General features: G+C 45.5%; 1 protein-coding gene across 1 annotated transcript in view; it reads left to right on the forward strand.

Moving 5' to 3' along the window:
• LOC135523012 (glutamate receptor ionotropic, NMDA 2D-like) overlaps positions 1 to 26,636 on the forward strand; it is a 133,201-nt gene that overhangs the window by 6,448 nt on the left and 100,117 nt on the right. Inside the window, 2 exon segments of the mRNA XM_064949742.1 lie at positions 6,772 to 6,977; positions 7,730 to 7,895. Of these exon segments, the coding sequence (XP_064805814.1) occupies positions 6,772 to 6,977; positions 7,730 to 7,895 (372 nt within the window).

Here is a 26,636-nt window from a genome sequence, read left to right on the forward strand (position 1 = left end):
ACACTGCTAAACATTACCCAGCACTAACACTGCTCTCCTGTCCTCTGTAGGAGCAACACTGCTAAACATTACCCAGCACTAACACTGCTCTCCTGTCCTCTGTGGGAGCAACACTGCTAAACATTACCCAGCACTAACACTGCTCTCTTGTCCTCTGTGGGAGCAACACTGCTAAACATTACCCAGCATTAACACTGCTCTCCTGTCCTCTGTGGGAGCAACACTGCTAAACATTACTCAGCACTAACACTGCTCCCCTGTCCTCTGTAGGAGCAACACTGCTAAACATTACCCAGCACTAACACTGCTCTCCTGTCCTCTGTGGGAGCAACACTGCTAAACATTACCCAGCACTAACACTGCTCTCCTGTCCTCTGTGGGAGAAACACTGCTAAACATTACCCAGCACGAACACTGCTCCCCTGTCCTCTGTGGGAGAAACACTGCTAAACATTACCCAGCACTAACACTGCTCTCCTGTCCTCTGTGGGAGCAACACTGCTAAACATTACCCAGCACTAACACTGCTCTCCTGTCCTCTGTGGGAGCAACACTGCTAAACATTACCCAGCACTAACACTGCTCTCTTGTCCTCTGTAGGAGCAACACTGCTAAACATTACCCAGCACTAACACTGCTCTCCTGTCCTCTGTAGGAGCAACACTGCTAAACATTACCCAGCACTAACACTGCTCTCTTGTCCTCTGTAGGAGCAACACTGCTAAACATTACTCAGCACTAACACTGCTCTCTTGTCCTCTGTAGGAGCAACACTGCTAAACATTACCCAGCACTAACACTGCTCTCCTGTCCTCTGTGGGAGCAACACTGCTAAACATTACCCAGCACTAACACTGCTCTCCTGTCCTCTGTGGGAGAAACACTGCTAAACATTACCCAGCACTAACACTGCTCTCCTGTCCTCTGTAGGAGCAACACTGCTAAACATTACCCAGCACTAACACTGCTCTCCTGTCCTCTGTGGGAGCAACACTGCTAAACATTACCCAGCACTAACACTGCTCTCTTGTCCTCTGTGGGAGAAACACTGCTAAACATTACCCAGCACTAACACTGCTCTCTTGTCCTCTGTAGGAGCTACACTGCTAAACATTACCCAGCACTAACACTGCTCTCCTGTCCTCTGTGGGAGCAACACTGCTAAACATTACCCAGCACTAACACTGCTCTCCTGTCCTCTGTGGGAGAAACACTGCTAAACATTACCCAGCACTAACACTGCTCTCTTGTCCTCTGTGGGAGAAACACTGCTAAACATTACCCAGCACTAACACTGCTCTCTTGTCCTCTGTAGGAGCAACACTGCTAAACATTACCCAGCACTAACACTGCTCTCCTGTCCTCTGTGGGAGAAACACTGCTAAACATTACCCAGCACTAACACTGCTCTCTTGTCCTCTGTAGGAGCAACACTGCTAAACATTACCCAGCACTAACACTGCTCTCCTGTCCTCTGTGGGAGCAACACTGCTAAACATTACCCAGCACTAACACTGCTCTCCTGTCCTCTGTGGGAGAAACACTGCTAAACATTACCCAGCACTAACACTGCTCTCTTGTCCTCTGTGGGAGAAACACTGCTAAACATTACCCAGCACTAACACTGCTCTCTTGTCCTCTGTAGGAGCAACACTGCTAAACATTACCCAGCACTAACACTGCTCTCCTGTCCTCTGTGGGAGCAACACTGCTAAACATTACCCAGCACTAACACTGCTCTCTTGTCCTCTGTGGGAGAAACACTGCTAAACATTACCCAGCACTAACACTGCTCTCTTGTCCTCTGTAGGAGCAACACTGCTAAACATTACTCAGCACTAACACTGCTCTCTTGTCCTCTGTAGGAGCAACACTGCTAAACATTACCCAGCACTAACACTGCTCTCCTGTCCTCTGTGGGAGCAACACTGCTAAACATTACCCAGCACTAACACTGCTCTCCTGTCCTCTGTGGGAGAAACACTGCTAAACATTACCCAGCACTAACACTGCTCTCTTGTCCTCTGTAGGAGCAACACTGCTAAACATTACCCAGCACTAACACTGCTCTCCTGTCCTCTGTGGGAGCAACACTGCTAAACATTACCCAGCACTAACACTGCTCCCCTGTCCTCTGTGGGAGAAACACTGCTAAACATTACCCAGCACTAACACTGCTCTCCTGTCCTCTGTGGGAGAAACACTGCTAAACATTACCCAGCACTAACACTGCTCCCCTGTCCTCTGTGGGAGCAACACTGCTAAACATTACCCAGCACTAACACTGCTCTCCTGTCCTCTGTGGGAGCAACACTGCTAAACATTACCCAGCACTAACACTGCTCTCCTGTCCTCTGTGGGAGAAACACTGCTAAACATTACCCAGCACTAACACTGCTCTCTTGTCCTCTGTGGGAGAAACACTGCTAAACATTACCCAGCACTAACACTGCTCCCCTGTCCTCTGTGGGAGAAACACTGCTAAACATTACCCAGCACTAACACTGCTCTCCTGTCCTCTGTGGGAGCAACACTGCTAAACATTACCCAGCACTAACACTGCTCTCCTGTCCTCTGTGGGAGCAACACTGCTAAACATTACCCAGCACTAACACTGCTCTCCTGTCCTCTGTGGGAGCAACACTGCTAAACATTACCCAGCACTAACACTGCTCTCTTGTCCTCTGTGGGAGAAACACTGCTAAACATTACCCAGCACTAACACTGCTCCCCTGTCCTCTGTGGGAGAAACACTGCTAAACATTACCCAGCACTAACACTGCTCCCCTGTCCTCTGTGGGAGCAACACTGCTAAACATTACTCAGCGCTAACACTGCTCTCTTGTCCTCTGTAGGAGCAACACTGCTAAACATTACTCAGCGCTAACACTGCTCTCTTGTCCTCTGTAGGAGCAACACTGCTAAACATTACCCAGCACTAACACTGCTCTCTTGTCCTCTGTGGGAGCAACACTGCTAAACATTACCCAGCACTAACACTGCTCCCCTGTCCTCTGTGGGAGAAACACTGCTAAACATTACCCAGCACTAACACTGCTCTCTTGTCCTCTGTGGGAGAAACACTGCTAAACATTACCCAGCACTAACACTGCTCTCTTGTCCTCTGTAGGAGCAACACTGCTAAACATTACCCAGCTCTAACACTGCTCTCCTGTCCTCTGTGGGAGCAACACTGCTAAACATTACCCAGCACTAACACTGCTCTCTTGTCCTCTGTAGGAGCAACACTGCTAAACATTACTCAGCGCTAACACTGCTCTCTTGTCCTCTGTAGGAGCAACACTGCTAAACATTACCCAGCACTAACACTGCTCTCTTGTCCTCTGTGGGAGCAACACTGCTAAACATTACCCAGCACTAACACTGCTCCCCTGTCCTCTGTGGGAGAAACACTGCTAAACATTACCCAGCACTAACACTGCTCTCTTGTCCTCTGTGGGAGAAACACTGCTAAACATTACCCAGCACTAACACTGCTCCCCTGTCCTCTGTGGGAGAAACACTGCTAAACATTACCCAGCACTAACACTGCTCCCCTGTCCTCTGTGGGAGCAACACTGCTAAACATTACTCAGCGCTAACACTGCTCTCTTGTCCTCTGTAGGAGCAACACTGCTAAACATTACTCAGCGCTAACACTGCTCTCTTGTCCTCTGTAGGAGCAACACTGCTAAACATTACCCAGCACTAACACTGCTCTCTTGTCCTCTGTGGGAGCAACACTGCTAAACATTACCCAGCACTAACACTGCTCCCCTGTCCTCTGTGGGAGAAACACTGCTAAACATTACCCAGCACTAACACTGCTCTCTTGTCCTCTGTGGGAGAAACACTGCTAAACATTACCCAGCACTAACACTGCTCTCTTGTCCTCTGTAGGAGCAACACTGCTAAACATTACCCAGCTCTAACACTGCTCTCCTGTCCTCTGTGGGAGCAACACTGCTAAACATTACCCAGCACTAACACTGCTCTCTTGTCCTCTGTAGGAGCAACACTGCTAAACATTACTCAGCGCTAACACTGCTCTCTTGTCCTCTGTAGGAGCAACACTGCTAAACATTACCCAGCACTAACACTGCTCTCTTGTCCTCTGTGGGAGCAACACTGCTAAACATTACCCAGCACTAACACTGCTCCCCTGTCCTCTGTGGGAGAAACACTGCTAAACATTACCCAGCACTAACACTGCTCTCTTGTCCTCTGTGGGAGAAACACTGCTAAACATTACCCAGCACTAACACTGCTCTCTTGTCCTCTGTAGGAGCAACACTGCTAAACATTACCCAGCTCTAACACTGCTCTCCTGTCCTCTGTAGGAGCAACACTGCTAAACATTACCCAGCACTAACACTGCTCCCCTGTCCTCTGTGGGAGAAACACTGCTAAACATTACCCAGCACTAACACTGCTCTCTTGTCCTCTGTGGGAGAAACACTGCTAAACATTACTCAGCACTAACACTGCTCTCCTGTCCTCTGTGGGAGCAACACTGCTAAACCTTACTCAGCGCTAACACTGCTAACACTACTCTCTCTTAGCACAGCAGCATTCACTATGGTACTGAAAGTTGTTCAACATTATCAACAAACAAAAAAGCGCTGACACAGTTTGTTTCTACTAAAGAAACACTGCACAAGGGGTTTTGAATGTTGCTGAACATCGTTGAGCTCTTTTGTCCTTCAGAATCTTATTTTATTTTAGACAGCATCTTTGGTTTGAATGTTTTCTTTATGTACACCTTCACGGAACAGTTTTTCTTGGGAGCGTATAGGTTTTGTGGACATTTAATTGTTTTCTCCAATTGAACTCAACCTTAATCTTTACATATATGTCCTGCAGCTGATCTGGTGGCTGGTTTATGTAGTTAAAGTTATTCAGTCAGAACATCAGCTTGGTATATTCAATCCCAGGCTACAGTACTCCTTTTCCAGATCACTGCACTCAATAGTGGCAAGACAAAGACTTTAGATCAGTGGAAAGACCTCAGTCTGAAGGGGAACACTGTTGTTCAGTTCTAGTGTGAGGTCTTTTTTATGTGTCTCCCGTTGCTTAAATTGGAATAACTCTTAATGGCAGTGTGTGGGTTATCACTATCTCAATACCCCTGGTTTGGTTGGTGTGTGTGTGTGTGTGTGTGTGTGTGTGTGTGTGTGTGTGTGTGTGTGTGTGTGTGTGTGTGTGTGTGTGTGTGTGTGTGTGTGTGTGTGTGTGTGTGTGTGTGTGTGTGTGTGTGTGTGTGTGTGTGTGTGTGTGTGTGTGTGTGTGTGTGTGTGTGCGTGTGTGTGTGTGTGTGTGTGTGTGTGTGTGTGTGTGTGTGTGTGTGCGTGTGTGTGTGTGTGTGTGTGTGTGTGTGTGTGTGTGTGTGTGTGTGTGTGTGTGTGTGTGTGTGTGTGTGTGTGTGGTTGAGAGTATCCTGGGTCTGAATGTTCTCTTCCTGTCTGTTGACTGTCTGCTTCGTCTGAGGGGGATGTGGTTGAAACGCTGTCAGACCTGTTGTTTCGTAGGTCACTGGTTCACATATAGTACAGTACAATATAATAAACTGGATGTTACTCTCAGTGGCGATTTTAGAATGTAAATCTTGGTGCTGAGAAAAAATGTAATGTGGGATGTATGCCAGCAAAGCCACTACACAACACAACACTGAACAATACATGAATTGCGAGCTAGGATAGACATAGTCATTATAACTATTTGTTCAGCACTTTTGAAATGTACAGCGACAGAATTCAGAACATGGGCCGTTCTTACAGCGTTCTCCCTGAACACCAAGTCAGAACTGTAGGATAGCTCTTACAATATTCAATGATTATATTTCTCAAAAACAGGTTATAGGCTAGATATACACCACCAAGTCAGAACAGTAGGTGAAATTAACAGGTGAAAATAGACCAAATTATTAGGGTGAGGCACATAGGCCACTAACAACTTACTACACAACATACACTTAGTAGTACTTTCTTAGCTACAGTATACATATCTCCCTGGCATATTACATCATTTATGCAGTAGCATACAAGACATTTTTGGACTCACCTTGTTGTGCTGTGTTCACTTGAACAGGACGGTGGCCCGGCAGCCCCTCGTGGCCAAATTTTGTCATAAAACTATGTCATCAAAGTCTGTCATTCTCTGGATGCTTTCGCAACAACTGGGAACTGGAAGAAAGGATTTGCCAGTAGATTGTCAACGTGATTCATGATGATGACTGCTTGTCTAGCTTGCTCCCTAAGATTTTGAAAGTATGATTTTGACATGATCAGTCCAATCAAAGCTAAGGTAGATATAATGTGATTTGACATCATTTTATCTGTGGCCAATGACCTTGAGCCTTCTTGGATGGGCACTTCTAATGTAACTCTATGGCAGCACCCAATGGGCTAGAATTTTCTACCTCTAGACTTGGTGGTGATGTCGTGTTCCCATGAGTGACGGAGCACTGAGCCAATAACGGCGCAACGCTCCGTATTTTCTGCTGGCTTGCCCCACCACCACAGAAAGCACTAAGTCAGGCTGAAACACCTGCATTTTGGAGCTGCCTTACTGAAGAAAACAAAAAAGAGACCATGTTTGTATGCAGCTTTATTAACTCAATGATATATATTTTTTTCTGCATTGTGTGCAAACTGATATGTTTAATGCCAAAATAACATGCAAACAGGAAAGCTGTGACTGATGTGACAGGAGTTGGTTGATGGGAGTGTGTTTGTGTGTGTCCTGTCTAACCCACTCCCTTCTCTTTCCCAGGTAGGGATGTGGGAGAACGGTAAGTTGGATTTGGTTTATCCAGCGTGGTCGCGTTACGGTCCATTCCTCCAACCGCCTGATGGCGCCCAGCACCTGCGCGTGGTCACTCTGGAGGAACGTCCGTTTGTCATCGTGGAGCTGGCTGACGCCGCCTCCAACACCTGCATCAGAGACTCTGTACCCTGCCGACGACCCCTGAACGCCAGGTCAGAAGGCAGGGGTGAAGGGTCAAATTACACAATTATGTTCCTGTCCAATACACAATACAATACATTCCTTACCACGGGACACTTCATCAGGGGACTGTCCAGCGTCTTGGAGGACACAGTAAAATACGGATCATCCCCTAGTGACACACATACAGTACAGTGGCAACAAGACCCCCCTGGAGCCAAACACATCAGCAAAATGGAACTGTCGTTTTTCACAGATCGACCTTCATAACATCATGTGTCTCCAGTGTAATGATCACGTGGTGTTAGCGTATGACATAATCACTTTCATGTTGTATTGAACACAAACAAATCCCATATTAACCCTCCACTCTCCACATTACCTCTCATCCTTCTCGATCGTGTAGTGGTGAGGGTGAGCCCAGATGGTATATAGGGTTATATGTGATTCAGTTGAAGATATATGGGGGTTGAATTGGACACAAACACAATAGAGCTGCAGTAGAGGTCCACGTGTCACGGTTCACCACCTCTAGGAAGGATGAGAACAATTATCATGTGGCAGCACAATTTGACTCTCACTTAAAGGCATAGCCCTGACTGAGGAAGAGAGACATTCTTTGTCTTAAATATAACAACATCTTTTAAAGGTTATATATTCTCTCACTCTCTCACTTTCTCTCACTCACTCACTCCCTCTTTCTCTTTCTTTCTCTCTCTCTCTCTCTTTCTCTCTCTCTCTTTCCTCTCCTGCACCTTGTCTCCATCTTCCTTCCTTCCTCCAGTATTCCTGTCCAGGATCCCCCAAAGAAACAGTGCTGTAAGGGCTTCTGCATCGACATCCTCAAACGATTGGCCAAAATCGTGGGTTTCACCTATGACCTCTACCTGGTGACCAATGGAAAGCACGGGAAGAAGATTGATGGAGTGTGGAACGGCATGATTGGAGAGGTCAGTAAAACGTGAATGATTGATTAGACATTGATTAGACATTGGTAGGCTACAGTACGTAGTTCTTCTTGACCATAATAGTCGTTGGGAAAAGGTCAAAGCTACTTTCCACAGCAGCTGTCGCCAGAGAGGAGAGGAGCACTGAGACAGCTGTCGCCAGAGAGGAGAGGAGCACTGAGACAGCTGTCGCCAGAGAGGAGAGGAGCACTGAGACAGCTGTCGCCAGAGAGAAGAGGAGCACTGAGACAGCTGTCGCCATAGAGGAGAGGAGCACTGAGACAGCTGTCGCCATAGAGGAGAGGAGCACTGAGACAGCTGTCTCCATAGAGGAGAGGAGCACTGAGACAGCTGTCTCCAGAGAGGAGAGGAGCACTGAGACAGCTGTTGCCAGAGAGGAGAGGAGCACTGAGACAGCTGTCGCCAGAGAGGAGAGGAGCACTGAGACAGCTGTCGCCAGAGAGGAGAGGAGCACTGAGACAGCTGTCGCCAGAAATAACATTTGATTGATTGGATGGCTGATGATTGATGGATTAGGTTCAGAGGTCATGATTTATGGAAGTTAAGGACCTTCTAAGGTGGTTTTTCTTCCTGGTTGGAAGGTCAGGCTAGCTGTTTCTGTGTGTTTCACTGTTGTACAACTACAGCTCTGCATGAGAATGTACGTGTGTGTGGCACTGCGCATGTGTTTGTGTTGTTCCTCAGTGTGTGTGTAGGTTGCTTCAGCTTAACTTAGTGTGTGTGTGTGTGTGTGTGTGTCTGTTGCTGTGTGTGTGTGTGTGTGTGTGTGTGTGTGTGTGTGTGTGTGTGTGTGTGTGTGTGTGTGTGTGTGTGTGTGTGTGTGTGTGTGTGTGTGTGTGTGTGTGTGTGTGTGTGTGTGTGTGTGTGTGTGTGTGTGTGTGTGTTTGTAGGCTGTGTATGTTCAGGCGTTCCCTGGCCTATACTCCTGCCTCCGGGGCAACCAGTTAAACGCTGGGTGCCACATCATTCACAGGCAGAGTTATGGGCCCTTAACCACAGCCAGCACTTACAGACATACATTGTTTATTACAAACACACACACACACACACACACACACACACACACACACACACACACACACACACACACACACACACACTGTGAGCAAGTAGGACAGGGGGGTGATTTTTGGTGGAAGTGTCCCGGTGCACCTCCTCAGGTCCCACGGGGAACGCTGGTACATCCTGGTTGTCATGGCAGCAGAAACAATCTCACTCCCTACTCTACTTCTTTATCTGCCATCTTTATGTCTTGAACCAGGACCAATGGTGTCTATCCACCTATATTCACATGCAAATGGTGAAGTGTGTTTTATTTTCTCAGGCTAGTTTCCGTCTCTTGATGAGATGTTTCAAAGCCTGCCGTTCTTTGATCAGGTAGCTAATCCAGAGACTTGAAGAGGGGAGTGTGTGCTGCATTGCTGCTCGCTCCCCCTTTTCTGCAGATAGACTCTGAAATGAGAAGGTGTCTAACGCAGATGAACATGGCACTTATTCAATCAGCCAACACAGCAGTTTGTGATTTATATGGGGGAAGGGGATAACTCACTGTGATGAAGAGATGCGTAGCAGGAGACACATGGCTGGTGTTTACACTGTGTTGTAGCCCATTCAGCAAACTACATAAGGTGCTAACCCATATCTAGGGTCAGACAGGTTATTATGTGTTATAATAATCTGTTATGAGACCAGTGTACCCCTCTATCTCTGAATGTAGTTTATCCTATAATAATGTGTTATAAGGCCAGTGTACCCCTCTATCTCTCTGAATGTAGTTTATCCTATAATAATGTGTTATAAGGCCAGTGTACCCCTCTATCTCTCTGAATGTAGTTTATCCTATAATGATGTATAATGATGTATAATGATGTATTATGTGGCCAGAGTACCCCTCTATCTCTCTGAATGTAGGTTATCCTATAATAATGTGTTATAAGGCCAGTGTACCCCTCTATCTCTCTGAATGTAGTTTATCCAATAATAATGTGTTATAAGGCCAGTGTACCCCTCTATCTCTCTGAATGTAGTTTATCCTATAATAATGTATTATGTGGCCAGTGTACCCCTCTATCTCTCTGAATGTAGTTTATCCTATAATAATGTGTTATGAGACCAGTGTACCCCTCTATCTCTCTGAATGTAGTTTATCCTATAATAATGTGTTTTAAGGCCAGTGTACCCCTCTATCTCTCTGAATGTAGTTTATCCTATAATAATGTGTTTTGTGGCCAGAGTACCCCTCTATCTCTCTGAATGTAGTTTATCCTATAATAATGTGTTATAAGGCCAGTGTACCCCTCTATCTCTCTGAATGTAGTTTATCCTATAATAATGTGTTATGAGACCAGTGTACCCCTCTATCTCTCTGTATGTAGTTTATCCTATAATAATGTGTTTTAAGGCCAGTGTACCCCTCTATCTCTCTGAATGTAGTTTATCCTATAATAATGTGTTATAAGGCCAGTGTACCCCTCTATCTCTCTGAATGTAGTTTATCCTATAATAATGTGTTATGAGACCAGTGTACCCCTCTATCTCTCTGAATGTAGTTTATCCTATAATAATGTGTTTTAAGGCCAGTGTACCCCTCTATCTCTCTGAATGTAGTTTATCCTATAATAATGTGGTTTAAGGCCAGTGTACCCCTCTATCTCTCTGAATGTAGTTTATCCTATAATAATGTGTTTTAAGGCCAGTGTACCCCTCTATCTCTCTGAATGTAGTTTATCCTATAATAATGGGTTTTAAGGCCAGTGTACCCCTCTATCTCTCTGAATGTAGTTTCTCCTATAATAATGTGTTTTGTGGCCAGAGTACCCCTCTATCTCTCTGAATGTAGTTTATCCTATAATAATGTGTTATAAGGTTATAAGGCCAGTGTACCCCTCTATCTCTCTGAATGTAGTTTATCCTATTATAATGTGTTATAAGGCCAGTGTACCCCTCTATCTCTCTGAATGTAGTTTATCCTATAATAATGTATTATGTGGCCAGAGTACCCCTCTATCTCTCTGAATGTAGTTTATCCTATAATAATGTGTTATGAGACCAGTGTACCCCTCTATCTCTCTGAATGTAGTTTATCCTATAATAATGTGTTTCAAGGCCAGTGTACCCCTCTATCTCTCTGAATGTAGTTTCTCCTATAATAATGGGTTATAAGGCCAGTGTACCCCTCTATCTCTCTGAATGTAGTTTATTATATAATAATGTGTTATAAGGCCAGTGTACCCCTCTATCTCTCTGAATGTAGTTTATCCTATAATAATGTATTATGTGGCCAGAGTACCCCTCTATCTCTCTGAATGTAGTTTATCCTATTATAATGTGTTATAAGGCCAGTGTACCCCTCTATCTCTCTGAATGTAGTTTATCCTATAATAATGTGTTATGAGACCAGTGTACCCCTCTATCTCTCTGAATGTAGTTTCTCCTATAATAATGTATTATGTGGCCAGAGTACCCCTCTATCTCTCTGAATGTAGTTTCTCCTATAATAATGTATTATGTGGCCAGAGTACCCCTCTATCTCTCTGAATGTAGTTTATCCTATAATAATATATTATGTGGCCAGAGTACCCCTCTATCTCTCTGAATGTAGTTTATCCTATAATAATGTGTTATGAGACCAGTGTACCCCTCTATCTCTCTGAATGTAGTTTATCCTATAATAATGTGTTATGTGGCCAGTGTACCCCTCTATCTCTCTGAATGTAGTTTATCCTATAATAATGTGTTATGAGACCAGTGTACCCCTCTATCTCTCTGAATGTAGTTTCTCCTATAATAATGTATTATGTGGCCAGAGTACCCCTCTATCTCTCTGAATGTAGTTTATCCTATAATAATATATTATGTGGCCAGAGTACCCCTCTATCTCTCTGAATGTAGTTTATCCTATAATAATGTGTTATGAGACCAGTGTACCCCTCTATCTCTCTGAATGTAGTTTCTCCTATAATAATGGGTTATAAGGCCAGTGTACCCCTCTATCTCTCTGAATGTAGTTTATTATATAATAATGTGTTATAAGGCCAGTGTACCCCTCTATCTCTCTGAATGTAGTTTATCCTATAATAATGTATTATGTGGCCAGAGTACCCCTCTATCTCTCTGAATGTAGTTTATCCTATTATAATGTGTTATAAGGCCAGTGTACCCCTCTATCTCTCTGAATGTAGTTTATCCTATAATAATGTGTTATGAGACCAGTGTACCCCTCTATCTCTCTGAATGTAGTTTCTCCTATAATAATGTATTATGTGGCCAGAGTACCCCTCTATCTCTCTGAATGTAGTTTCTCCTATAATAATGTATTATGTGGCCAGAGTACCCCTCTATCTCTCTGAATGTAGTTTATCCTATAATAATATATTATGTGGCCAGAGTACCCCTCTATCTCTCTGAATGTAGTTTATCCTATAATAATGTGTTATGAGACCAGTGTACCCCTCTATCTCTCTGAATGTAGTTTATCCTATAATAATGTGTTATGTGGCCAGTGTACCCCTCTATCTCTCTGAATGTAGTTTATCCTATAATAATGTGTTATGAGACCAGTGTACCCCTCTATCTCTCTGAATGTAGTTTCTCCTATAATAATGTATTATGTGGCCAGAGTACCCCTCTATCTCTCTGAATGTAGTTTATCCTATAATAATATATTATGTGGCCAGAGTACCCCTCTATCTCTCTGAATGTAGTTTATCCTATAATAATGTGTTATGAGACCAGTGTACCCCTCTATCTCTCTGAATGTAGTTTATCCTATAATAATGTGTTATGTGGCCAGTGTACCCCTCTATCTCTCTGAATGTAGTTTCTCCTATAATAATGTGTTATGAGGCCAGTGTACCCCTCTATCTCTCTGAATGTAGTTTATCGTATAATAATGTGTTATAAGACCAGTGTACCCCTCTATCTCTCTGAATGTAGTTTATCCTATAATAATGTGTTATGAGACCAGTGTACCCCTCTATCTCTCTGAATGTAGTTTATCCTATAATAATGTGTTATGTGGCCAGTGTACCCCTCTATCTCTCTGAATGTAGTTTATCCTATAATAATGTGTTATGAGACCAGTGTACCCCTCTATCTCTCTGAATGTAGTTTCTCCTATAATAATGTATTATGTGGCCAGAGTACCCCTCTATCTCTCTGAATGTAGTTTATCCTATAATAATATATTATGTGGCCAGAGTACCCCTCTATCTCTCTGAATGTAGTTTATCCTATAATAATGTGTTATGAGACCAGTGTACCCCTCTATCTCTCTGAATGTAGTTTATCCTATAATAATGTGTTATGTGGCCAGTGTACCCCTCTATCTCTCTGAATGTAGTTTCTCCTATAATAATGTGTTATGAGGCCAGTGTACCCCTCTATCTCTCTGAATGTAGTTTATCGTATAATAATGTGTTATAAGACCAGTGTACCCCTCTATCTCTCTGAATGTAGTTTATCCTATAATAATGTGTTATGAGACCAGTGTACCCCTCTATCTCTCTGAATGTAGTTTATCCTATAATAATGTGTTATCTGGCCAGTGTACCCCTCTATCTCTCTGAATGTAGTTTATCCTATAATAATGTGTTATAAGGCCAGTGTACCCCTCTATCTCTCTGAATGTAGTTTATCCTATAATAATGGGTTATAAGGCCAGTGTACCCCTCTATCTCTCTGAATGTAGTTTCTCCAATAATAATGTGTTATAAGGCCAGTGTACCCCTCTATCTCTCTGAATGTAGTTTATCCTGTAATGTTATAACTCCAGTGTACCCCTCTATCTCTCTGAATGTAGTTTATCCTAAAATAATGTGTTATAAGGCCTGTGTACCCCTCTATCTCTCTGAATGTAGTTTATCCTATAATAATGTGTTATGAGACCAGTGTACCCCTCTATCTCTCTGAATGTAGTTTATCCTATAATAATGTGTTTTTAAGGCCAGCGTACCCCTCTATCTCTCTGAATGTAGTTTCTCCTATAATAATGTATTATGTGGCCAGAGTACCCCTCTATCTCTCTGAATGTAGTTTATCCTATAATAATGTGTTATGAGACCAGTGTACCCCTCTATCTCTCTGAATGTAGTTTATCCTGTAATAATATGTTATAACTCCAGTGTACCCGTCTATCTCTCTGAATGTAGTTTATCCTATAATAATGTGTTATGAGACCAGTATACCCCTCTATCTCTCTGAATGTAGTTTATCCTATAATAATGGGTTATAAGGCCAGTGTACCCCTCTATCTCTCTGAATGTAGTTTCTCCTATAATAATGTGTTATAAGGCCAGTGTACCCCTCTATCTCTCTGAATGTAGTTTATCCTGTAATGTTATAACTCCAGTGTACCCCTCTATCTCTCTGAATGTAGTTTATCCTAAAATAATGTGTTATAAGGCCTGTGTACCCGTCTATCTCTCTGAATGTAGTTTATCCTATAATAATGTGTTATGAGACCAGTGTACCCCTCTATCTCTCTGAATGTAGTTTATCCTATAATAATGTGTTTTAAGGCCAGTGTACCCCTCTATCTCTCTGAATGTAGTTTATCCTATAATAATGTGTTATAAGGCCAGTGTACCTCTCTATCTCTCTGAATGTAGTTTATCCTATAATTACATTTACATTTACATTTAAGTCATTTAGCAGACGCTCTTATCCAGAGCGACTTACAAATTGGTGAATTCACCTTCTGACATCCAGTGGAACAGCCACTTTACAATAGTGCATCTAAATCATTAAGGGGGGGAGTGAGAAGGATTACTTATCCTATCCTAGGTATTCCTTGAAGAGGTGGGGTTTCAGGTGTCTCCGGAAGGTGGTGATTGACTCCGCTGTCCTGGCGTCGTGAGGGAGTTTGTTCCACCATTGGGGGCCAGAGCAGCGAACAGTTTTGACTGGGCTGAGCGGGAACTGTACTTCCTCAATGGTAGGGAGGCGAGCAGGCCAGAGGTGGATGAACGCAGTGCCCTTGCTTGGGTGTAGGGCCTGATCAGAGCCTGGAGGTACTGCGGTGCCGTTCCCCTCACAGCTCCGTAGGCAAGCACCATGGTCTTGTAGCGGATGCGAGCTTCAACTGGAAGCCAGTGGAGAGAGCGGAGGAGCGGGGTGACGTGAGAGAACTTGGGAAGGTTGAACACCAGACGGGCTGCGGCGTTCTGGATGAGTTGTAGGGGTTTAATGGCACAGGCAGGGAGCCCAGCCAACAGCGAGTTGCAGTAATCCAGACGGGAGATGACAAGTGCCTGGATTAGGACCTGCGCCGCTTCCTGTGTGAGGCAGGGTCGTACTCTGCGGATGTTGTAGAGCATGAACCTACAGGAACGGGCCACCGCCATGATGTTGGTTGAGAACGACAGGGTGTTGTCCAGGATCACGCCAAGGTTCTTAGCGCTCTGGGAGGAGGACACAATGGAGTTGTCAACCGTGATGGCGAGATCATGGAACGGGCAGTCCTTCCCCGGGAGGAAGAGCAGCTCCGTCTTGCCGAGGTTCAGCTTGAGGTGGTGATCCGTCATCCACACTGATATGTCTGCCAGACATGCAGAGATGCGATTCGCCACCTGGTCATCAGAAGGGGGAAAGGAGAAGATTAATTGTGTGTCGTCTGCATAGCAATGATAGGAGAGACCATGTGAGGTTATGACAGAGCCAAGTGACTTGGTGTATAGCGAGAATAGGAGAGGGCCTAGAACAGAGCCCTGGGGGACACCAGTGGTGAGAGCGCATGGCGAGGAGACAGATTCTCGCCACGCCACCTGGTAGGAGCGACCTGTCAGGTAGGACGCAATCCAAGCGTGGGCCGCGCCGGAGATGCCCAACTCGGAGAGGGTGGAGAGGAGGATCTGATGGTTCACAGTATCGAAGGCAGCCGATAGGTCTAGAAGGATGAGAGCAGAGGAGAGAGAGTTAGCTTTAGCAGTGCGGAGCGCCTCCGTGATACAGAGAAGAGCAGTCTCAGTTGAATGACTAGTCTTGAAACCTGACTGATTTGGATCAAGAAGGTCATTCTGAGAGAGATAGCGGGAGAGCTGGCCAAGGACGGCACGTTCAAGAGTTTTGGAGAGAAAAGAAAGAAGGGATACTGGTCTGTAGTTGTTGACATCGGAGGGATCGAGTGTAGGTTTTTTCAGAAGGGGTGCAACTCTCGCTCTCTTGAAGACGGAAGGGACGTAGCCAGCGGTCAGGGATGAGTTGATGAGCGAGGTGAGGTAAGGGAGAAGGTCTCCGGAAATGGTCTGGAGAAGAGAGGAGGGGATAGGGTCAAGCGGGCAGGTTGTTGGGCGGCCGGCCGTCACAAGAAGCGAGATTTCATCTGGAGAGAGAGGGGAGAAAGAGGTCAGAGCACAGGGTAGGGCAGTGTGAGCAGAACCAGCGGTGTCGTTTGACTTAGCAAACGAGGATCGGATGTCGTCGACCTTCTTTTCAAAATGGTTGACGAAGTCATCTGCAGAGAGGGAGGAGGGGGGGAGGGGGAGGAGGATTCAGGAGGGAGGAGAAGGTGGCAAAGAGCTTCCTAGGGTTAGAGGCAGATGCTTGGAATTTAGAGTGGTAGAAAGTGGCTTTAGCAGCAGAGACAGAGGAGGAAAATGTAGAGAGGAGGGAGTGAAAGGATGCCAGGTCCGCAGGGAGGCGAGTTTTCCTCCATTTCCGCTCGGCTGCCCGGAGCTCTGTTCTGTGAGCTCGCAATGAGTCATCGAGCCACGGAGCGGGAGGGGAGGACCGAGCCGGCCTGGAGGATAGGGGACATAGAGAGTCAAAGGATGCAGAAAGGGAAGAGAGGAGGGTTGAGGAGGCAGAATCAGGAGATAGGTTGGAGAAGGTATGAGCAGAGGGAAGAGATGATAGGATGGAAGAGGAGAGAGTAGCGGGGGAGAGAGAGCGAAGGTTGGGACGGCGCGATACCATCCGAGTAGGGGCAGTGTGGAAAGTATAATGATGTATTATGTGGCAAGAGTACCCCTCTATCTCTCTGAATGTAGTTTATCCTATAATAATGTGTTATGAGACCAGTGTACCCCTCTATCTCTCTGAATGTAGTTTATCCTATAATGATGTATAATGATGTATAATGATGTATTATGTGGCCAGAGTACCCCTCTATCTCTCTGAATGTAGTTTATCCTATAATAATGTGTTTTGTGGCCAGTGTACCCCTCTATCTCTCTGAATGTAGTTTATCCGGTAATAATGTGTTATGTGGCCAGTGTACCCCTCTATCTCTCTGAATGTAGTTTATCCTATAATAATGTGTTATAAGGCCAGTGTACCCCTCTATCTCTCTGAATGTAGTTTCTCCTATAATAATGTATTATGTGGCCAGAGTACCCCTCTATCTCTCTGAATGTAGTTTATCCTATAATAATGTGTTTTAAGGCCAGTGTACCCCTCTATCTCTCTGAATGTAGTTTATCCTATAATAATGTGTTATAAGGCCAGTGTACCTCTCTATCTCTCTGAATGTAGTTTATCCTATAATAATGTGTTATGAGACCAGTGTACCCCTCTATCTCTCTGAATGTAGTTTATCCTATAATGATGTATTATGTGGCAAGAGTACCCCTCTATCTCTCTGAATGTAGTTTATCCTATAATAATGTGTTATAAGGCCAGTGTACCCCTCTATCTCTCTGAATGTAGTTTATCCTATAATAATGGGTTATAAGGCCAGTGTACCCCTCTATCTCTCTGAATGTAGTTTCTCCTATAATAATGTGTTATAAGGCCAGTGTACCCCTCTATCTCTCTGAATGTAGTCATGTAATGTTATAACTCCAGTGTACCCCTCTATCTCTCTGAATGTAGTTTATCCTAAAATAATGTGTTATAAGGCCTGTGTACCCCTCTATCTCTCTGAATGTAGTTTATCCTATAATAATGTGTTATGAGACCAGTGTACCCCTCTATCTCTCTGAATGTAGTTTATCCTATAATAATGTGTTTTTAAGGCCAGTGTACCCCTCTATCTCTCTGAATGTAGTTTCTCCTAAAATAATGTATTATGTGGCCAGAGTACCCCTCTATCTCTCTGAATGTAGTTTATCCTATAATAATGTGTTATGAGACCAGTGTACCCCTCTATCTCTCTGAATGTAGTTTATCCTGTAATAATATGTTATAACTCCAGTGTACCCGTCTATCTCTCTGAATGTAGTTTATCCTATAATAATGTGTTATGAGACCAGTATACCCCTCTATCTCTCTGAATGTAGTTTATCCTATAATAATGTGTTATGAGACCAGTGTACCCCTCTATCTCTCTGAATGTAGTTTATCCTGTAATAATATGTTATAACTCCAGTGTACCCGTCTATCTCTCTGAATGTAGTTTATCCTATAATAATGTGTTATGAGACCAGTGTACCCCTCTATCTCTCTGAATGTAGTTTATCCTATAATAATGTGTTTTAAGGCCAGTGTACCCCTCTATCTCTCTGAATGTAGTTTATCCTATAATAATGTGTTATAAGGCCAGTGTACCTCTCTATCTCTCTGAATGTAGTTTATCCTATAATTACATTTACATTTACATTTAAGTCATTTAGCAGACGCTCTTATCCAGAGCGACTTACAAATTGGTGAATTCACCTTCTGACATCCAGTGGAACAGCCACTTTACAATAGTGCATCTAAATCATTAAGGGGGGGAGTGAGAAGGATTACTTATCCTATCCTAGGTATTCCTTGAAGAGGTGGGGTTTCAGGTGTCTCCGGAAGGTGGTGATTGACTCCGCTGTCCTGGCGTCGTGAGGGAGTTTGTTCCACCATTGGGGGGCCAGAGCAGCGAACAGTTTTGACTGGGCTGAGCGGGAACTGTACTTCCTCAATGGTAGGGAGGCGAGCAGGCCAGAGGTGGATGAACGCAGTGCCCTTGCTTGGGTGTAGGGCCTGATCAGAGCCTGGAGGTACTGCGGTGCCGTTCCCCTCACAGCTCCGTAGGCAAGCACCATGGTCTTGTAGCGGATGCGAGCTTCAACTGGAAGCCAGTGGAGAGAGCGGAGGAGCGGGGTGACGTGAGAGAACTTGGGAAGGTTGAACACCAGACGGGCTGCGGCGTTCTGGATGAGTTGTAGGGGTTTAATGGCACAGGCAGGGAGCCCAGCCAACAGCGAGTTGCAGTAATCCAGACGGGAGATGACAAGTGCCTGGATTAGGACCTGCGCCGCTTCCTGTGTGAGGCAGGGTCGTACTCTGCGGATGTTGTAGAGCATGAACCTACAGGAACGGGCCACCGCCATGATGTTGGTTGAGAACGACAGGGTGTTGTCCAGGATCACGCCAAGGTTCTTAGCGCTCTGGGAGGAGGACACAATGGAGTTGTCAACCGTGATGGCGAGATCATGGAACGGGCAGTCCTTCCCGGGAGGAAGAGCAGCTCCGTCTTGCCGAGGTTCAGCTTGAGGTGGTGATCCGTCATCCACACTGATATGTCTGCCAGACATGCAGAGATGCGATTCGCCACCTGGTCATCAGAAGGGGGAAAGGAGAAGATTAATTGTGTGTCGTCTGCATAGCAATGATAGGAGAGACCATGTGAGGTTATGACAGAGCCAAGTGACTTGGTGTATAGCGAGAATAGGAGAGGGCCTAGAACAGAGCCCTGGGGGACACCAGTGGTGAGAGCGCATGGCGAGGAGACAGATTCTCGCCACGCCACCTGGTAGGAGCGACCTGTCAGGTAGGACGCAATCCAAGCGTGGGCCGCGCCGGAGATGCCCAACTCGGAGAGGGTGGAGAGGAGGATCTGATGGTTCACAGTATCGAAGGCAGCCGATAGGTCTAGAAGGATGAGAGCAGAGGAGAGAGAGTTAGCTTTAGCAGTGCGGAGCGCCTCCGTGATACAGAGAAGAGCAGTCTCAGTTGAATGACTAGTCTTGAAACCTGACTGATTTGGATCAAGAAGGTCATTCTGAGAGAGATAGCGGGAGAGCTGGCCAAGGACGGCACGTTCAAGAGTTTTGGAGAGAAAAGAAAGAAGGGATACTGGTCTGTAGTTGTTGACATCGGAGGGATCGAGTGTAGGTTTTTTCAGAAGGGGTGCAACTCTCGCTCTCTTGAAGACGGAAGGGACGTAGCCAGCGGTCAGGGATGAGTTGATGAGCGAGGTGAGGTAAGGGAGAAGGTCTCCGGAAATGGTCTGGAGAAGAGAGGAGGGGATAGGGTCAAGCGGGCAGGTTGTTGGGCGGCCGGCCGTCACAAGAAGCGAGATTTCATCTGGAGAGAGAGGGGAGAAAGAGGTCAGAGCACAGGGTAGGGCAGTGTGAGCAGAACCAGCGGTGTCGTTTGACTTAGCAAACGAGGATCGGATGTCGTCGACCTTCTTTTCAAAATGGTTGACGAAGTCATCTGCAGAGAGGGAGGAGGGGGGGGAGGGGGAGGAGGATTCAGGAGGGAGGAGAAGGTGGCAAAGAGCTTCCTAGGGTTAGAGGCAGATGCTTGGAATTTAGAGTGGTAGAAAGTGGCTTTAGCAGCAGAGACAGAGGAGGAAAATGTAGAGAGGAGGGAGTGAAAGGATGCCAGGTCCGCAGGGAGGCGAGTTTTCCTCCATTTCCGCTCGGCTGCCCGGAGCTCTGTTCTGTGAGCTCGCAATGAGTCATCGAGCCACGGAGCGGGAGGGGAGGACCGAGCCGGCCTGGAGGATAGGGGACATAGAGAGTCAAAGGATGCAGAAAGGGAAGAGAGGAGGGTTGAGGAGGCAGAATCAGGAGATAGGTTGGAGAAGGTATGAGCAGAGGGAAGAGATGATAGGATGGAAGAGGAGAGAGTAGCGGGGGAGAGAGAGCGAAGGTTGGGACGGCGCGATACCATCCGAGTAGGGGCAGTGTGGAAAGTATAATGATGTATTATGTGGCAAGAGTACCCCTCTATCTCTCTGAATGTAGTTTATCCTATAATAATGTGTTATGAGACCAGTGTACCCCTCTATCTCTCTGAATGTAGTTTATCCTATAATGATGTATAATGATGTATAATGATGTATTATGTGGCCAGAGTACCCCTCTATCTCTCTGAATGTAGTTTATCCTATAATAATGTGTTTTGTGGCCAGTGTACCCCTCTATCTCTCTGAATGTAGTTTATCCGGTAATAATGTGTTATGTGGCCAGTGTACCCCTCTATCTCTCTGAATGTAGTTTATCCTATAATAATGTGTTTTAAGGCCAGTGTACCCCTCTATCTCTCTGAATGTAGTTTATCCTATAATAATGTGTTATAAGGCCAGTGTACCTCTCTATCTCTCTGAATGTAGTTTATCCTATAATAATGTGTTATGAGACCAGTGTACCCCTCTATCTCTCTGAATGTAGTTTATCCTATAATGATGTATTATGTGGCAAGAGTACCCCTCTATCTCTCTGAATGTAGTTTATCCTATAATAATGTGTTATAAGGCCAGTGTACCCCTCTATCTCTCTGAATGTAGTTTATCCTATAATAATGGGTTATAAGGCCAGTGTACCCCTCTATCTCTCTGAATGTAGTTTCTCCTATAATAATGTGTTATAAGGCCAGTGTACCCCTCTATCTCTCTGAATGTAGTTTATCATGTAATGTTATAACTCCAGTGTACCCCTCTATCTCTCTGAATGTAGTTTATCCTAAAATAATGTGTTATAAGGCCTGTGTACCCCTCTATCTCTCTGAATGTAGTTTATCCTATAATAATGTGTTATGAGACCAGTGTACCCCTCTATCTCTCTGAATGTAGTTTATCCTATAATAATGTGTTTTTAAGGCCAGTGTACCCCTCTATCTCTCTGAATGTAGTTTCTCCTAAAATAATGTATTATGTGGCCAGAGTACCCCTCTATCTCTCTGAATGTAGTTTATCCTATAATAATGTGTTATGAGACCAGTGTACCCCTCTATCTCTCTGAATGTAGTTTATCCTGTAATAATATGTTATAACTCCAGTGTACCCGTCTATCTCTCTGAATGTAGTTTATCCTATAATAATGTGTTATGAGACCAGTATACCCCTCTATCTCTCTGAATGTAGTTTATCCTATAATAATGTGTTATGAGACCAGTGTACCCCTCTATCTCTCTGAATGTAGTTTATCCTGTAATAATATGTTATAACTCCAGTGTACCCGTCTATCTCTCTGAATGTAGTTTATCCTATAATAATGTGTTATGAGACCAGTGTACCCCTCTATCTCTCTGAATGTAGTTTATCCTATAATAATGTGTTTTAAGGCCAGTGTACCCCTCTATCTCTCTGAATGTAGTTTATCCTATAATAATGTGTTATAAGGCCAGTGTACCTCTCTATCTCTCTGAATGTAGTTTATCCTATAATTACATTTACATTTACATTTAAGTCATTTAGCAGACGCTCTTATCCAGAGCGACTTACAAATTGGTGAATTCACCTTCTGACATCCAGTGGAACAGCCACTTTACAATAGTGCATCTAAATCATTAAGGGGGGGAGTGAGAAGGATTACTTATCCTATCCTAGGTATTCCTTGAAGAGGTGGGGTTTCAGGTGTCTCCGGAAGGTGGTGATTGACTCCGCTGTCCTGGCGTCGTGAGGGAGTTTGTTCCACCATTGGGGGCCAGAGCAGCGAACAGTTTTGACTGGGCTGAGCGGGAACTGTACTTCCTCAATGGTAGGGAGGCGAGCAGGCCAGAGGTGGATGAACGCAGTGCCCTTGCTTGGGTGTAGGGCCTGATCAGAGCCTGGAGGTACTGCGGTGCCGTTCCCCTCACAGCTCCGTAGGCAAGCACCATGGTCTTGTAGCGGATGCGAGCTTCAACTGGAAGCCAGTGGAGAGAGCGGAGGAGCGGGGTGACGTGAGAGAACTTGGGAAGGTTGAACACCAGACGGGCTGCGGCGTTCTGGATGAGTTGTAGGGGTTTAATGGCACAGGCAGGGAGCCCAGCCAACAGCGAGTTGCAGTAATCCAGACGGGAGATGACAAGTGCCTGGATTAGGACCTGCGCCGCTTCCTGTGTGAGGCAGGGTCGTACTCTGCGGATGTTGTAGAGCATGAACCTACAGGAACGGGCCACCGCCATGATGTTGGTTGAGAACGACAGGGTGTTGTCCAGGATCACGCCAAGGTTCTTAGCGCTCTGGGAGGAGGACACAATGGAGTTGTCAACCGTGATGGCGAGATCATGGAACGGGCAGTCCTTCCCCGGGAGGAAGAGCAGCTCCGTCTTGCCGAGGTTCAGCTTGAGGTGGTGATCCGTCATCCACACTGATATGTCTGCCAGACATGCAGAGATGCGATTCGCCACCTGGTCATCAGAAGGGGGAAAGGAGAAGATTAATTGTGTGTCGTCTGCATAGCAATGATAGGAGAGACCATGTGAGGTTATGACAGAGCCAAGTGACTTGGTGTATAGCGAGAATAGGAGAGGGCCTAGAACAGAGCCCTGGGGGACACCAGTGGTGAGAGCGCATGGCGAGGAGACAGATTCTCGCCACGCCACCTGGTAGGAGCGACCTGTCAGGTAGGACGCAATCCAAGCGTGGGCCGCGCCGGAGATGCCCAACTCGGAGAGGGTGGAGAGGAGGATCTGATGGTTCACAGTATCGAAGGCAGCCGATAGGTCTAGAAGGATGAGAGCAGAGGAGAGAGAGTTAGCTTTAGCAGTGCGGAGCGCCTCCGTGATACAGAGAAGAGCAGTCTCAGTTGAATGACTAGTCTTGAAACCTGACTGATTTGGATCAAGAAGGTCATTCTGAGAGAGATAGCGGGAGAGCTGGCCAAGGACGGCACGTTCAAGAGTTTTGGAGAGAAAAGAAAGAAGGGATACTGGTCTGTAGTTGTTGACATCGGAGGGATCGAGTGTAGGTTTTTTCAGAAGGGGTGCAACTCTCGCTCTCTTGAAGACGGAAGGGACGTAGCCAGCGGTCAGGGATGAGTTGATGAGCGAGGTGAGGTAAGGGAGAAGGTCTCCGGAAATGGTCTGGAGAAGAGAGGAGGGGATAGGGTCAAGCGGGCAGGTTGTTGGGCGGCCGGCCGTCACAAGAAGCGAGATTTCATCTGGAGAGAGAGGGAGAAAGAGGTCAGAGCACAGGGTAGGGCAGTGTGAGCAGAACCAGCGGTGTCGTTTGACTTAGCAAACGAGGATCGGATGTCGTCGACCTTCTTTTCAAAATGGTTGACGAAGTCATCTGCAGAGAGGGAGGGGGGGGGGAGGAGGATTCAGGAGGGAGGAGAAGGTGGCAAAGAGCTTCCTAGGGTTAGAGGCAGATGCTTGGAATTTAGAGTGGTAGAAAGTGGCTTTAGCAGCAGAGACAGAGGAGGAAAATGTAGAGAGGAGGGAGTGAAAGGATGCCAGGTCCGCAGGGAGGCGAGTTTTCCTCCATTTCCGCTCGGCTGCCCGGAGCTCTGTTCTGTGAGCTCGCAATGAGTCATCGAGCCACGGAGCGGGAGGGGAGGACCGAGCCGGCCTGGAGGATAGGGGACATAGAGAGTCAAAGGATGCAGAAAGGGAAGAGAGGAGGGTTGAGGAGGCAGAATCAGGAGATAGGTTGGAGAAGGTATGAGCAGAGGGAAGAGATGATAGGATGGAAGAGGAGAGAGTAGCGGGGGAGAGAGAGCGAAGGTTGGGACGGCGCGATACCATCCGAGTAGGGGCAGTGTGGAAAGTATAATGATGTATTATGTGGCAAGAGTACCCCTCTATCTCTCTGAATGTAGTTTATCCTATAATAATGTGTTATGAGACCAGTGTACCCCTCTATCTCTCTGAATGTAGTTTATCCTATAATGATGTATAATGATGTATAATGATGTATTATGTGGCCAGAGTACCCCTCTATCTCTCTGAATGTAGTTTATCCTATAATAATGTGTTTTGTGGCCAGTGTACCCCTCTATCTCTCTGAATGTAGTTTATCCGGTAATAATGTGTTATGTGGCCAGTGTACCCCTCTATCTCTCTGAATGTAGTTTATCCTATAATAATGTGTTATAAGGCCAGTGTACCCCTCTATCTCTCTGAATGTAGTTTCTCCTATAATAATGTATTATGTGGCCAGAGTACCCCTCTATCTCTCTGAATGTAGTTTATCCTATAATAATGTGTTTTAAGGCCAGTGTACCCCTCTATCTCTCTGAATGTAGTTTATCCTATAATAATGTGTTATAAGGCCAGTGTACCTCTCTATCTCTCTGAATGTAGTTTATCCTATAATAATGTGTTATGAGACCAGTGTACCCCTCTATCTCTCTGAATGTAGTTTATCCTATAATGATGTATTATGTGGCAAGAGTACCCCTCTATCTCTCTGAATGTAGTTTATCCTATAATAATCTGTTATGAGACCAGTGTACCCCTCTATCTCTCTGAATGTAGTTTATCCTATTATAATGTGTTATAAGGCCAGTGTACCCCTCTATCTCTCTGAATGTAGTTTATCCTATAATAATGTATTATGTGGCCAGAGTACCCCTCTATCTCTCTGAATGTAGTTTATCCTATAATAATGTGTCATGAGACCAGTGTACCCCTCTATCTCTCTGAATGTAGTTTATCCTGTAATAATATGTTATAACTCCAGTGTACCCGTCTATCTCTCTGAATGTAGTTTATCCTATAATAATGTGTTATGAGACCAGTGTACCCCTCTATCTCTCTGAATGTAGTTTATCCTGTAATAATATGTTATAACTCCAGTGTACCCGTCTATCTCTCTGAATGTAGTTTATCCTATAATAATGTGTTATGAGACCAGTGTACCCCTCTATCTCTCTGAATGTAGTTTCTCCTATAATAATATATTATGTGGCCAGAGTACCCCTCTATCTCTCTGAATGTAGTTTATCCTATAATAATGTGTTTTGTGGCCAGAGTACCCCTCTATCTCTCTGAATGTAGTTTATCCTATTATAATGTATTATGTGGCCAGAGTACCCCTCTATCTCTCTGAATGTAGTTTATCCTATTATAATGTGTTATAAGGCCAGTGTACCTGTTATGTACTTGAGTGAAGACCCAAAAGCGGTTTTAACAGAAAACAGAGTTCTTTAATGAAAAACAGGAATGGCATAAATCCTCTTCCAACGTAGTCAATGGAACAAAAAGAACGTTAGTATAATGCAGGATGCACCTGCCAGGCAGACTCCGACAGGATAGGACAAGGTGGAAGCAAACGCGACGACAGCTTGCTTCTGGCATCAAAAACACAAACAAGAATCAGACACTGAAAGTAGCAGGAACAGAGAGAGAAATAGAGACCTAATCAGAGGGGGAAGGGAGAACAGGTGGGAAAGAGTGAATGAGCTAGTTAGGGAAGATGTAGAACAGCTGAAGAATGAGAGACAGAGAAGGTAACCTAAAAAGACCAGCAGAGAGAGACAGAGTGAAGAGAAAGGACAGGAACAGACATAACAAGACATGACAGTACCCCCCCACTCACCGAGCGCCTCCTGGCGCACTCGAGGAGGAAACCTGGCGGCAACGGAGGAAATCATCGATCAGCGAACGGTCCAGCACGTCCCGAGAGGGAACCCAACTCCTCTCCTCAGGACCGTACCCCTCCCAATCCACTAGGTACTGATGACCACGGCCCCGAGGGCGCATGTCCAAAATCTTACGAACCCTGTAGATGGGTGCGCCCTCGACAAGGATGGGGGGGGGAGGGACGAGCGGGGGCGCGAAGAACGGGCTTAACACAGGAGACATGGAAGACCGGGTGAACGCGACGAAGATAGCGCGGAGAAGAAGTCGCACTGCGACAGGATTAATGACCTG

This window comes from Oncorhynchus masou, chromosome 30 (genome assembly GCF_036934945.1).
Source record: "Oncorhynchus masou masou isolate Uvic2021 chromosome 30, UVic_Omas_1.1, whole genome shotgun sequence".
NCBI classification, from domain to species: Eukaryota; Metazoa; Chordata; class Actinopteri; order Salmoniformes; family Salmonidae; genus Oncorhynchus; species Oncorhynchus masou.